Source organism: Rhipicephalus microplus, chromosome 2 (assembly GCF_043290135.1).
Source record: "Rhipicephalus microplus isolate Deutch F79 chromosome 2, USDA_Rmic, whole genome shotgun sequence".
In the NCBI taxonomy this organism is placed as follows: domain Eukaryota; kingdom Metazoa; phylum Arthropoda; class Arachnida; order Ixodida; family Ixodidae; genus Rhipicephalus; species Rhipicephalus microplus.
In genome coordinates, this window is record NC_134701.1 from 68,236,999 (window position 1) to 68,252,628 (window position 15,630).

General features: G+C 41.7%; 1 protein-coding gene across 1 annotated transcript in view; it reads left to right on the top strand.

Moving 5' to 3' along the window:
* The window catches only part of LOC119169863 (uncharacterized), a 90,012-nt gene extending 74,419 nt beyond the window's left edge, over positions 1–15,593 (top strand). Inside the window, exons 8-9 of the mRNA XM_075886554.1 lie at positions 8,504–8,773; positions 10,870–15,593. Coding sequence (XP_075742669.1) covers positions 8,504–8,773; positions 10,870–10,997 — 398 coding nt within the window. The 3' untranslated portion in view covers positions 10,998–15,593. The remainder of the gene's footprint in view (positions 1–8,503; positions 8,774–10,869) is intronic.
* Positions 15,594–15,630: the final 37 nt, after the last annotated feature.

The following is a 15,630-nucleotide window of genomic DNA, read 5'->3' on the forward strand; positions in this document are numbered from 1 at the left end:
CAGACTGACGGACGCTTCGTCCCACTCATAATAATTCTGTCTGCTGATATGTGGTATTTTTGTTTTTCAATCAAGGAACTTGCTAGCAGACGTGGCCTGTGTCGGCGTTGCGAGGCGAGAGAGAGAGGGGTGCGTAGAAGAGAAAAGGGAGGGGAGAGATCTGCATGTGCTATGGAGGTGTAAATGGCACGAGGAGGAACTCCTAGAGGAGAGAGAAGGGGGAGTGAGAGTTGGCTAGCAGATGCTCCCCGCGTTGACGTTGCAAGGCGAGAAAGGGGGAGTGGACATGCATGCGCAGTTAGGATTGTCACGCCGCACACAGGGTGGAGCTCGACCTTGAGCTGCTTTGCATGTAAACGATGCTGATAGTACAAAATTGTTGAGACAGGAAGCCGTAAAGCATGTATCAGCAGCAGCTCTTCCAGTTCACACAAATGGTGCCCCAGCTAGCCTTTGCCAGCCTACAAAAATTAATAGGCCGAAGTATTCTATCACGACTTGACCAATTGCACGTTGACTACAATAACATAAAGCAAGTTCACTGTCTTTGTAGTCTGCTTCAACGCCTCAATGCAAGGTTAATTATTTACATTTCAAGCAACGTAGCGAGGCAAAAAATCCAACGAGAAAGTTGCAGTAATATTGCAAACCATCTGATTAGTTATTTTCAATGTTCATATCTCGGTGTTTTACTACTTGCTGCTAATTCTCACGAAATACAAAATGAAAATGCCACTTGGCGTGCTACTCTCGCATCTAAGCACGCCGTTATTGCAGTTCGCTCTAACGTAGCGAGTTTCATCGTATTGTCCGAGCATTGTGCGGTGTAAAGACGACTGGACTACAACGATGGTGGCTTACAGCGTTGAAGCAGCTGCAGCAACACAAGCGATTCATGACGTAAAAGAATAAGCAAAAAAAGCAAAAAAAAACACACGAAACGCCGTACATAGAACTGGAAGGACACACATGACAGCGAGCACTTGTGTGTGTCGTGTGTTTTATGCGTGGCATCTTGTTTGTTTAGGCTGGTAATATTACCTCAAAAATATGTACCACCTTTGCCCAAATAGTGTTTTGTTCAAGAAAAGGCGATGACCAGTGCGTCTGCCTATCCCTGTCATGAACTGCCGCAAGTGAATAACATACATGTGGCGAACGTTAGGGAGCACTGCAGTCATGGCACACTAGCGGACATGTCACGTGGTATATATATATTTCAGGGGCGAAGCTTCTTAGGCCTTAGGTCGTTCCCTCCTCTCTATGCAGTATGTAGCAACCTCTAGATTGACTTCCTCAATAGACGGCGTTATGTGTATATGTACTTGGGAATATTATAGCAGATGGCGTCAGTGGCTCTCACAGCGTACCCACGAGTTGAGTGATGATGAGTGGGGTGAAGCGTCCGCCCGTCCGTCCGCATGTCCAACCGTCCGTGCGTGCCGAAGCACAGGTGGTTGGACAGAGGCATGGACGGACGGACGCACAAATGAAAGCATGAACAAACAGACAGATGGACAGACAGAATCACAGAAGGATGGACGGACAAACAGACGGACAGACGCACGAATGGCCGGATAGAAGCACGCGCGGACGAACGTAAGCATGGACCGACAGACAGACGGACGGACACACCCACGAACGATTGGACGTGGACGGAAGCGTGAATGGACGGCCCAAAGCATGAATAGACGGACAGCCGGCAGCACAGACAGATGGACGGATAGACACACGAATGATTGGACTCACGCATGACCAGACGGACGCTTTGCCCACACATCATTCAGTCATAGGATACGCTTTCATTTTTTTGAGTTTCACGGCCATGCTCAGTAAGCAATAAAATGCTGAAGCTTCACGGCATATTAAGAACTGTTTAACAATATCTTAAGCAATCTGATCTAGTTTTATGACTGCAAGTTTCTTTGGCTTTCTTTCTTCAAAAAGTTCATTAATTGATCTTACCTCATAACTAAATTCCCCCCAACACAATAAACATTGTGTACTGCTCTGTGCAACATGCATTTGAAGATGGCGTCATTCAGAGTGTCAAAACATTTTGAAGCCAGAGATAGCAGGGCCATCTGTCAACAGTGAGATATAGGAGTTTTCTGAACACGTTAATAACGTTGCTTCTAGTGCATGCAATCCTATTATCTCTCTCTAGTTCAACTGGATATTTGACTCCTTCGCTGGAGCATACTATGCTCGCCTTCACTTGCTGCCAATTAAAGCAACAAAATGAAGTGTTCAGGAATATTGTTCTCGTTTTGACACTTTCCCTGGAAACTTTCATTGCTTCTCAGTGCCCCTGATTTGAAGTTTTTACAGCGAAAGCTGTTATGAGATCAGAACACAGGTTACGTATGGTACAGTGGTAGTCCGCCGCTGCCGCCAGTGTCCGTAATCAATATCGCACAAATTATCACTCAGTAAATAAAAAAACACGAAGGGCACAATGGGATTAGAACCCGGATCCACTGCGTGCTAGCCCAGTATTCTACCACTGAGCTAGCCGAAACTGGAGACTCATTTGAAAAAGTGACCTTAGGCAGGCTTAATGTGGGGAAAAGAATCTCGCTAATATTAGTAATAAAGCGTTTTAGAGCATCAAATGAACCACCAGCTGTCACACAATGAGAATTGCTTAAAGAGCGGGTCGTCCAAGCTTCTAACCTAATAAAAAAGCGTGTTCTTACTCACCTATTAAGTGTGGGGCGTACCAATTTCAGACATAATTTTTCATCTTCGTCAGCCCTTGCCTAAGAATAATGCATAATATTCCTAGCAAGTGTGTGACGGATACGACGCTTCTCCGAAGAATAATGAAGGATAGTGTTGCGAATGCCAGCATCCTTCACAAAATTAGGAATATATATGGCGCAGTGGGTACTCAGCTAGTGTGCTCGTAGGGGTTACTCAAAGAGTGTTCAGCAAAGGCTCCACAAGGCCGCTCTTCGAGCTTTCACTGTGACAGTGCTGCACGTTTGGCGCAGGCCTGGTGTTTGTGATGTTTTGCGGTGAACTGCTGTTTGAAAGTTTCCCACCACAGCCTGCTGTTCATAAAGTGCTGCTTCTGCTCTCCATTTGCGCCCATTAATTTAGTTCCATAACTGTTTTCTGTTCACGTGAAAGTATATTATATCACTCAGGTATGTTACTGAGGCACGTAGTACCGATTGTGGAAGTTTTGATGTCATCGATGTTGTGACGTGCTAAACTGAAATAACGTGCCTCTGTTATAGGTAATTTCTTCGCCATGTTCACGTCATGACCCCTTAATCTTTGCCATATCCACGTAATAAACCACTTGAGTGGCTGTTATGCTTCGCCAATGCACAATTTGTGGCAAGATGAACATTCGATAATGTAGAAAATGCTTGAGCTAATACAGGGAGAAGTAAATTTTATCTGAATAATGCCATCAATTTCGGGTATTTTAACTGTAAGGATGCTTGGTGAAACATTACTGATGACGCTAGAGTTCGAAGCGCCGCAAATGATGACGTCCATTACATCAAATTTAGTTTTAGGTGCTCTAGTTTAAGCGTTGCATTATGTTCTTATTGTTACACACAGTACATTGACTAAACAGGGCAGTGTGTAAATGTTAGATTAAACGATCATTATTCTCTCTTGACGAAGCAAATGAAGAAAGCAGTGGTACAGAGTGTTATTGTAGTCGGTCACAACTGCGACAATTTCATTCTTGACATCGTTATGGGAATCTTCCGGTCCACAGGAGACATAAAATACACAGTCATGCATAATCTAAACCTTAGTACACTTCAGTGAGCAAGTAGAAAGATTTAAGAGGAGCTTTTTGAATTGACTTGATATATTGCATGCACAATGAAAACCAAGTAGAGTTAAGCCTTCCTCTCAGAATTTCTGATCCACCATTTTCACGTTACGCTTTTTTTGGCAATCATTACTCAGTGAAACGTCTAGTTAGGTAGCACTATTTAGCACTATTAGGTAGCACTAAACGTCTAGTTAGATAGCAGGCCGCAGGGTCTAGTAACCGGCACTTATCAATCATGGCAGCTGCACTTGAAATGTATCATAAAATAATTAAACATAACTTTTTGAGCGCACTGGACTGACAAAAGTTTGCGGCTTCCCTATTCAACACCCTTGAATGCGCTTTGAGATAGTACAGAAAAATGTTTCTTACGGCGTAGTTAATATTGCTAACGTGCTTCTTTATTATCTCTTCTTACACATAGGTCAAGAAATCTGATTGAATTAGTGCTAGGGTATTCGCAAGTATTATTCAGGCGCTTCACGCATGCACAACAGACTTTTACCACATCTCCGGTAAAAGCTTCTGAATAGGCTGGTTCACAAGGTAATAGAGAGTATGCAAATCTTCAGTACTACCAATTCATAATCCCGTAAGCTAGATCCGCCATGACGCGTTTTGTATTGTTTTGTTTTATTACTTATTTCGTTTAACGAAAAGAGGAGCAAGAGCTAAAGGCCAAGTGGCCAAACAGAGGCTCTTACTCTTTTGCTCATTCAGCATGCATACACATCGTTTTTAGCATGAACAATAATAAATCATCAGCATTTACATAACTGAATAAAAATAGACCTAGTACAGTTTCACATCATACAAGTACCTCCAGAGAACAAATATGGACATAAACACTTTTTGAAACAATACAATAAAACACTTTATGTAAAATAAAAAATATCATGGAAACAATTCATGAAAAGAAACATATGCGAAAGATTGATTAAAATATATAATCAAACAGTTCAAGATTATGTGCCTGAGTGCATTAAATAGTGAAGGTTGAAACTTCATGTAGTTTTTAAAAACCAGTCAAAACACGCACAAACAGTGTATAAAATGTTATTGATTAGGTATCGTAGAATGTGAAAGAAAGCGTTTTACACATTGCTTGAAACACAGTGCGTAAAAGTCTATGTCATTCCTCATAATGTTCAATAGTCGGGGTATTGATATTGTAGGTCCTAAAGTCCGTAGATTGTAAGTGGTGTCATTATTGTTTGAGGGCGTAACTGATATCATGAAAATGAAACGGTATACTCCTAACATGCAGTCTCAGCCTTTTCGTGAGCAATGGCAATCTGTAATAGCAAATTTGAATTGCTTTCATCAAAGAATGTTAATCAAAAAGATTGTGTGTGGGTAAGTCTCGCGGCCTACCATGGTAGTTCTGGAAACTTGTTTTTGCCTTTTTCGTAGTTTTATTACTTTGTCGTATTTTTTGCAGTTGTTTCTTAGACTGATGTTTAACAAATAAGTTCTCAGTAAAAAATAGCGCAGCACATTGATTTTTAGTGGCTGTGGTTTAAGATTACTTGTTTTATATATAGAGCCTACGACTATGCAGGTCACTGCTAAGATTACTTATATGATTGCCACAAGAGAACTCTTCTTGACGCCATACAGCCAAAATATTTTGCGTTGCTACTAGTTCTATCTACTTTCCTTTGGATAAAATAGGAATAATAGGATGCATTGGTTTATATGTCGGCCTAAATATTATATACTTAGTTTTTCTAATTGTAATTGATGTTCGTTCAATTTTGGCCAGTCAGGCAATAAAACAAAATATTCGTTTATTTCTTCTTCAATCTGTTTTATGGATGTGCTAGAAAAGAAAAGTTTAGTGTCATCCGCATATGTGACCATATTCAGTGTAGGTGAAATGTTTGTGAGGTCATTAAAGTATATGTAAATAATATCGGGCCAAGTACGCCAGTTTGAATTTTAGGATGTGGAGAGGTCACCCGATTAAGAGAAACATACTGAAAACGATCCGTTAAATAGCTTCGCATGAGTTCTAATTTTGTACCACGTATCCCATAAGTATGAAGTTTCGATAACAGTATTTCGTTATTCACTCTGTCAAATGCTTTACGCAAGTTCAGGAGTAAACCAACCGTTTATAAGAGATGTTCAATATTTTGTTGAATTTCGTGTTTTATTGGAGAAGTGTGGCCTCACATGAATTATTTTTCTGAAATCTATATTGCGGTACAATAATTATTCGATGCTTATCTACAAAATCCTTCTGGTCGTGAGTTTATAACAGCCTCAAAAAGTATTGAGAAGAGCGGTAGTATTGATTCTGGTCCAAAACTGCTCACGGAGTGGTCTGCACCCCCTTTGAAAATTGGGGAGACTCTGACTATTTTAAGTTTGCTTGGAAAAATTCTGTACTCGAACATTCTGTTGATAACATGAGCTAGGACTCTTGATATGATATCCAATACATGTTTTGCGGGAGAGGCTTGTATACCGCCAATACCAGCTGCTGCATTCAACTTAAGACTAACGATTATCTCTTCAATTTCACTCGCATTTATGGAAAATAACAAAAGAGAATCGGGCACGGATTTTTTCATTACAAGAAGCCTTACATATTCTAGATTCTAAAAGGTAGTGCTGTCCCGTTATGGTGGTCTAGTGGCTAAGATACTTGGCTGCTGACCCGCAGGTCGCGGGATCGAATACTGGCTGCGATGGCTGCCTTTTCGATAGAGGCGAAAATGCTGTAAAGCCGAGGGCTCAGATGTGGGTGCACGTTAAAAAAAACCCAGGTGGTTGATTTCCGGTGGTTAATTTCACTACGGGGTCTCTTACGATCACACGGTGGTTTTGGGACGTTAAACACCACATATCAAATAAATCAAAGGTAGTGCTATTACAGCTTTTAACAAAGTGAGCATTTACGGCAATGACTGCTTCGTCGTTCGCAAGAGTGACAATTACCGAAGATATTCCTACGTCTTCACAAGTAGGGCTTGTTTATGATAGCTTTTCTTTAAATTTTTAGCCAAATGTTTTGAATTCATATATACACGCGAAAAAATTTTTTCATGCTACTTTTCCTCAGCTTTTCTTGGCTCTAAATGTAATTTGTTACGATAAGTTCCAAATTCAGCCAACTGATTAATTTCTCGCGTTTTTATGAAAGTGCAGTACATTTGATTTTTTTTCTTATAAATTTTGGGAGAAGCATATTTTCTAGGACGTTTTAAAACGCTGTGGGAAGGTTTTGTTGTATGCAGCAATCAATTTGTCGAAAAAGAAATCGTATGCCCTATTTGAAATATTTTCAAGAACTTCTGATTCCCATTTTATATCACTAGTACGTGAGCGAAAACGGGCTACTCTTAATGTATCTAGGAGGCGATAGGAACATGTGTTAGGCTTGAATTTCCTAGAGTAGGGAAGAAAGCAAAAATGGGGTGGTGATCACTTATTTGAACGGAGAAGACAGCGATACTCACAGAAGGAACATGAATATTAGTGATCCAAAGGTCTAATCGGGTAGCGCTAGAGGAGGTGACTCGTGTTGGCAGGGTTATAATATTTAAACATGCGTAAGATTATATGAACGGCTTTTAATCTCCAGAAATTGCACTCTCGGCGTTTGTTTGCATGTTTGTATCGCCTTTTATTGCGAACATTTTGCCTGCTTCGCTAATATAAGATAGAAATTTATTAATATAGGAACGGCGCTCCCGTTTCGGCGAAACACACTCACTCGCCTGCGCCCTTTCCCGGGCCTCTCCTCAAGTTTCTTGGAGCTCGCCGCCAGGGCCAGGCGCGGCGTTGTCACCGCTCCACAAACTTGAGCTTCAGTTCCCTATAGTCGGCGCGTAGATGCTGTTACGGCAGTGCGGCTTCACAAAAATCACCACTTAGGGTGTGTTGAATAAATTGTTTTTAAGAATAAAAACATGCCAAATATGGGCGTAAAATTATTATTCAGTAAAAAAGCATTCCGTTGGATTGATAATTTTTTTGTTTGTTGCACATGCGTGCTCTGGTGCTTAGTGATAGCACTAGTTTGTTACGTAGTCGTGACGTATTTCTTGGGGCCAGATTTTGCGGAGTGTCCGCTCTTAACTTTTGTTGTTTCTCCACGAAAAAACTTTTTTTTTGCTTCCACGTAGAAAGAAAATTGTTCATGATAGAAAGAGAAGCAATAGGTCAGGCGCACACACAACAGGTTAGGGCTGTCCCAAATGTCTCGTTGTTTTGGCTGTCGGTTCTTTGTCGCTTGTACAGACACAGCGTATAGAATGAACACAAAACTCGTAGGCTTGCTCCATCCTCGAGTTATTTGCTTTATGTTCGTTTATGCGATATGTCTGATGCCTCACATCTTCCAATTTTCGCTGTAGTGAAAGGGCTCTTGATATTAAACAGAACGTTTTAAAGTGGAAAAATTTGGCTCTTTCTTTAATGGTCCTAGTGTGAGGCACCCATTATATCACGTGAACGCGAGAGATGAGCTTCCATTTATCCATTGCCGCATCCAGGTGACAAAAAAAAGTGGAATGTACAGGAAAACTTGAAACGTGTGGTAAAATACCTTGGCGCATGTGGTAAAATAGCAACAAAGAATTGATTTCTCTTTGAGTTGTGCTGTGCGCAAGCGTAAGAGACACTGTGGGTTGTTTTTGCAGATGGTTATTTGCGGACTAACCAATTCTCTGCTTGTTACCTTATCAGGAGATGCCGGATACTACGACGAAGATGGTCGCTTCTATTTTGTGCAACGGATTAAGGAGATGATAAAGTGCATGGACAATCAGGTTGTACCCGCGGAGCTTGAGGGACTGCTACTTCGGACGCACTCTGACGACATCATGGAAGTGACGGTTTTGGGACTCGAACACGCCGAATATGGAGAGGTGCCCGCAGCCGCCATCGTGGCGAAAAAACTGGGTGACAAACATGGGCTCTCCCTTCTCGCTGAAGGAATCAAGAAAACGATCGCAGGTAAAACTCATTTCGTAATGGGGGCTGGAAATAATTGGTTTTACATGGAAACGCCTTGTAACACCAATATTGACGTTTATGCTTCAACAAATGCTCATGCTTTCTAGCATTCAAATATTTATTGTTATCTATTTCTGTGATAGTGAATAATGATGTATTCGCAGAAAATAGGTAGCGTGGACAAGACTTAGTGCTAATTGACGAAGCTTAAAGGGGTCATGTCATGGTAACCCAACAATTTGCGGTTTTCGGCAAAAAATGAAGGTAAGGAGCCGAATATGCTTGCACACGTGTGAAAACTGGACTGCGAAAGATTATTTCAGTCGAAAACGAATCGTAGAAGTCCTCGGCTGTAAACTGCGCCTACCGCCGGCTACTCCCATTTTGCCTTGGCCTGCTTGACGTCACAAACCGATGGGAGCAGTGTCGTCGTCTGCTACCAAACGGCACCTTCGGCACGCGGTCAGTTTGCTAACTGTGTTGCGAGTGTTGCTTGCCGCGTGGTCCGCAAGTGTTGCGAAGTAGTACCGGTACCGTCGCCATGTCGTCGCCACCGTCATCAGCTAAAGATTCGGGCGATGATTTATCGAGGAGCAGAAGCGGTGACGACGCCGTGTACACTGCGCAGTTTGATTTCGACCCCATCGTCACCAGCTCGAGCGACGAAGAAAGCGTTGAAGACGGGGCGAACGCAGATGCCAACGCTATTGCTAAAACAAATGCACTTACCTCTTTGTTTTGACACTTTTCAAAAGCACCCCTTCACTTAGCTTGGAGGACAGAACGGTGGGAAAACACGGTCGCCACAGCGTGCAGCCGAAGCCTCCGCTTTTTAACTGCTATACCGAACTCGCCGAGAAGGCGCTGGTCATCATTTTGGCTGTCTGCCGTGAAGTGCGCTAAGCACAAAACAGACACGTCACTTGCGCACCAGTCCTTCCTGTGCACGTTTATCTCCCAAGCTTTGCGTTTGGCGCGCTTTTTAGGAAACTTAAAGAAAGACGCAGTACCCTCCCTGCTCTGTACGTTCTGGCACCGTACAGCGCAGAATGGTGACGCAGCGGCAGGCTTCAACCGCTGCAAGTCATTCGGTTCCAGTGGCCCGTTGAATAACGCTGAAAGATCTGGACTGCAAGCGCAGCTGATCATGAAACGCGATCGCCCTCCGTACTACACACCATGCAGAAGCTCGCGAAACAAGTGGTTCGTTACGTCATGGCTCGTAAGAGTTCCAGTGTTGCCCGACCACTAGGCCACTCGCTCTTTTATAAAAAAATATTGAATTATAAATTAACAAGATGACCGAATTCGCTGAAGTTTTGCCACCTTGTTTGTGAAGGCAGAAGTACAAACCTACACAAAACAGATTATGGCCGAAAATTGGGTTCATTAACCGTTTAAGTAGGTGCCAATGATCTCACCATGACTACCACTAATTCATAAGCTACTTGTCACCATCGTGATATACCTCGTGGCATACGGGTCTGAAAACCTCACAGCACACCTATTTGCTAATACTCAAAGTGCTCCCGCTGGTGAAATTCATATCGTCAATACCATTCATAATGATACTGCACTTAATACACAATCCTACGTTTATCACATTAAATTTAGTGCGAAAATCGTTTACAGAGATCACAGCATACGTTTTATACGTGTTTCTGCCGAAAGAAGCTTGCTGGGATTGTTGTTTATGAATTCAGTTCATCCCAGTTCAAATTCTCATCATACGAATTATGGCAAATGAAAGCTGTAGAGCAATGTTCTCTTTTTAAAGCTTTAGTGTTCCATAATGCCAAATACAAGTGGATACTTGAGAATAATGTTCCGTAAAACAAAATTCATAACATGATACAGTCCAGGTAACCCAACCATTATATTAGTATGATTATGGGCACAGAACCAAAGTTGATGACAATATTTTATTTCAGGCACTTTTTGCTTGTGAAGGGCTCAATACAATTTTGATGACATTGAAGTAGCTGTACCATGCTAGAACAACAATGAATGTTTCGGCGTGCTAAATATTTTCATTAGTCCAATATTTTTTTATAATTTTGTTAGAAGCCTTTCTACATACGCATTTTCTTCCTCAGAAAACCTGGCAATGCACAAGCACCTTTACGGCGGTGTGTTCTTTTTCGAGTCGCTACCTAAAACGGAGACAGGTAAGGTGAGCCGTTCTGCGCTTGCCAAGCTCTGTGCTTCAACAACGCCACTGTGAAGACTGAGAGGGACGTTTCCAGCACACGAATGAGCTCACTGAGACACTTGGCATTATAGTGACAAAGGATGTCTAGAAAGTCATCATAATGTATTGTTTGAACTCTGAATTTTAATCCGAGAAATAAATGCAATATGCGCATCATGCTCACTTTGGTAAATCTTATATTATGTTGATTCCACGCCGTGAAATGCTATCGCACGTCCCAGTAATCTCAAAGTCACCTCAGCTAGCGTACCGCATTCACAAACTTGAGTCCAAGGGCAGGGACACTGAACAAGGGAAAAGTAGATGCAAGGGGAGGGACGAAGTGAGATTGAACAGCTACTTTTGTCATTTAAGAAAAATCTACATCCCGTACATGGGACATATCTGAAGGGAATTTCACGTCAGGTTTCGAGACATTTCCAGACAGTGACATCCAGAATGACTAGCGTCTTGACACAGTTTTTATTCCGTGGGGATGATTCATGAACGGAAGCACAAACTGACGAACGCTTCGCCCCACTCATCATGATTCACTCTGTGGGTATGCTGCGATATTTTTAAAAATCTCCGCACGCGCATGCGCGTGATATTCTGCATCAATACCACTTATTCTTATCACGTGCATGCGCGTGATATTCTGCCATCAATACCAACGTGATAATCTCCGAACGCGCATGCGCTGTTCGTTTCTCACTGAGAAGGTGGCTACTTCTGGGAGGGGACATTGAATCAAACCCTGGCCCTGATCCTACTCAGATTTCAAAGCAGCTGAAAGAAATCTCGTGTGACATTAAGGATATTAAAGAGAAGCGGCTGGTTCAAATCGAAAAGCAACTAGGCGCGCTTCATAACCTGGACGACAAGATAAACACTTACCAGGAAGAACTGCACAGCATTCGCAGTGTAGTTCAGTCACTCGAAAAAAAAGTAGACGAACTAGAAAACTACAGCCGTCGATCTAACCTAATCACTTATGGACAAACTGAAACAACAGGTGAAAATTCTGAAATTTTGGAAATGACCGTTAACAAACATATTTTTCAGAGCCTTCTTGAACTAGAAAGTGTGCCTATGGAACGAATACATAAATTAGGCAAGCCGGCAAGTAACAAAAAACACCCGGTTGTCGTGAGGCTTTCGAACTCGAGAGACAAGTGCAATATTCTAAAAAAGGGATATAAACTAAAGAACTCGGATATTTCAATCGGTGAAGATTTATCTTGGAACATTCTGGATGTCAGACGAAAACTGTGGGCAAGTGCGAAGTTATACCGTGAAATGCGTGGGAAGGTTACGTTATCATTTGACAAGTTGTACATTGGCGGGGTGGCGTATATCTGGGATGAAGAAAAAAATGATGAAGTACCGGTTAGGCCGGAAGGCCACTTTGCCCAATGACAAGAAGTCACACGCAAATGTTGTCTTAGTTGGAGAAGCTAGAATGTTCCAAGCAGCGCGAGAAGTTCCCCTTTCACAGATAACTACAATAGTACTGCTAACACGTGTTCACGACAAACAAAACAGTTGCGTATCACCAGCCTAAACGCCCGCAGTGTTATCAAAAAGGCAGATCCATTAGAAATTCAGTTGCTCATGCACGACCCTCATGTCACTATCATTACGGAGACACGGTTGCATGGTCAGGTAACAGATTATCTTGTATTTCCACCGTGTTATAAAGTTTTCGTTGGGTCAGAGCACATAGGGCGGAGGTGTGGCTGTCCTTACTAAAGAACCAATTGATGCAACACTTATTGATGAATATCCTGACATCGAGTGCCTATGCATTAAGGTGTCATGCTGGGGGCATTCTTTTGTATTTGTCGCATGTTATAGACCATCAGACGCTACACCCTATTACATGATAAAACTGAAATAGTACATGTCTCCTTTTCGGCATAAAATTTTTTTCTCATAGACGATTTTAACCTGCCTAGTATTAACTGTGAACGTCTTCAGGCAGATTTAAGGAAGGACAGAAATGCTAACATTATCTTCGACCTTATGCTAGAACACAATTTAATTCAGGCAGTTAATGAACCTACCCGTGTACAAGGTTTCTCTAGCAATATTCTTGACCTGCTATTTGTGAATCATGATTTTTCGGAATGCGTCGTTTCAGTTGATGAACATCTGTCCGATCACAAGCTTGTAAATGTTTCCTTGCCTATACTTACGCCTGTTGTCTCTAAACGTACAGAAAAACATTGTTTCAAAAACTTTGCTGAAGCCGATGATGCAAGCATAATAGATTACACGGAAACGTACCTTGGTGACTTCACTGATACTGACAACGACGTATTCACGCTCTGGTCAATGTTCGTCAAAATGTGTCGCCACTGCATAAATACATTTGTGCCTAACAAAACAAAGACGGTCAATAAACAAACGCCGTGGATGACGCGTAACATATTGCAACTTAAGCGCAAACTAAAAAAAGCAAAAAGAAGGGTGACCCACCACAACTTGTTATAAGAAGTGTCATAGAAAGCAAATTGTCATCAGCGGTTCGACGTTCAAAGAATTACTATTTCAACGTGCAGCTACCTGGTTTAATGAAAAGTGCAACCGAAAACAATTTGGGCTTATTTAGGCGAAGCTAAGAGACCTGTCTGTGAGATAATGGTCGATGTAACCACTACAAAAGACGTGAATGAAATCGCCGAATATTTTAACACTTACTTCCACAGCGTTTTTTCCCAGACAGTTTTAGGTAACGTGTTTCATTCTACTGTGTTTGAGGCGCACGAAGTGGACTTTATTTCTTGCAATGGTATTGTGTCAATGCTTTTAAACTTGAAGACTACGAAATCATATGGCCCAGATGGTATCCTAAATATGTTTTTTAAGCGCTATGCGGAATGTATCAGTAGATTTCTTTTATACTGTTCAGAGCTTCTTTGTTGTCTACTCAGGTGCCCAAAGACTAGAGGAACGCTCGGGTAGTGCCAATTCTTAAAAAGGGCAATCGTTTATCTGTACAAAATTATCGACCAATATCTTCAACTTCATCCTGCTGTAAACTAATCGAGCATATCATTTCCAACCGCATGACAAAACGTTTAGACAGAAATTCAGTGTTAACGAACTGCCAGCATGGCTTTAGGAAGGGCTACTCGACTACGACACAACTGTTAACTGTAATTCATACTTTTGCAAGAACATTGGATAATAATGGTCAAATCGATGCTCCTTTTTATACTTTAGCAAGGCGTTCGATAGAGTAGTTCACTGTAAACTTATACAAAAATTGTAGATTACAATCTTCCTAGCATTACAGTGTCCTGGATAGCAGCTTATTTTTCGGTTCGCGTGCAGTCTGTCACTATTGAGGGCAACGACTCGAGCTGTCTTCCAGTGACATCCGGAGTACCCCAGGTTAGCATCCTGGGGCTATTGTTGCTTTTGGTCAATATAAATGACATTGTCAACGTTGTTACGCCTGGCACACAAGTCACATTGTCTGCAGACGATTGCTTTTCATAGCAGGAAATAACTACAGTGCATAACCAAACCGACCCCGAGATTAGTTTGCACAACATACAGGCGTGGTGTGACAGATCAGGCATGTCTTTAAAAAAAAAACTCTGTCTGTCTTCGTATCACAAGGAAAATAAACCCATTAAAATACACCTACACACTGGCCGCCTCACCGCTAAAAGAAGTTGAAAACTTTAAATACCTGGAGCAAACATTTTCAAACAACCTTTCGTGGAATTTACATATTAGTAATATATGTTCCTCAGCTTTCCATGAACTTTGTTTTCTGAAACACAAGCTTAAATCTTTAATTCACCCACCCACTATAAACTACTTAGTTACATTACTTTCATTAGACCGAAGTTAAAGTATGTTTGAATTACACGGGATGCCTACACTAAACACAACATTAAAATAATAGAGAAAGTCCAGAAAAAAGCTGTTCGCTTCATTTACTCTAAATTCAAGCACACCGATCCCCCCCCCCCCCCCCCCACAGCTGATGACAGAAAATGACTTCCCCCTCCTCGAAACACGTTGGCAGATTCTCCACCTCAATTTCCTACAATCACTGATTAAACGTGAATTATCCATCGACACCGCAATATATGTAACACCTCTGTCCACAAGGCGTACATGTCACTATCACACACATGCTTTAACCTCTCATTCTGCTAGGACAGTGTCGGAGTGAAACTCTAGGCGTGAAATGATTGACCTTTTTTAAGTTACCACAATACCCGCGTTAGGTGTTGTGTTTTGATTTTGTATGTTTTTTGTGTGTTGTGTTTTGATTTTGTTTGATTTTGTATGTCGGAGTGGAATTCTGGGCAAATAATGAATGACCCTTTTTAAGTTACCATAATACACGCGTTAGATGCTGTGTTTCCATTTTGTATGTTTTACTTCATTTTACTCACTTCTGTTGTAACTGCAGTACTGCATTTTTTATAGTACGCAGTCTGAGTGCCTTTACTAAGCTGAGTGTAAAAATTGGCGCATTCCTTGTACTCACTGTATTGATATTTAGGTATTGTACTTTTTTAGTGTACTCTGAGTGCCATTCCTGCAAGGACCGAATTCAGGTCTGCAGTACGTTATAAATAAAAAAAATGTGGTTTCATTCGCCTCAGCGGCGCTTTCTGAAGGTCAAACATCTAGTCGA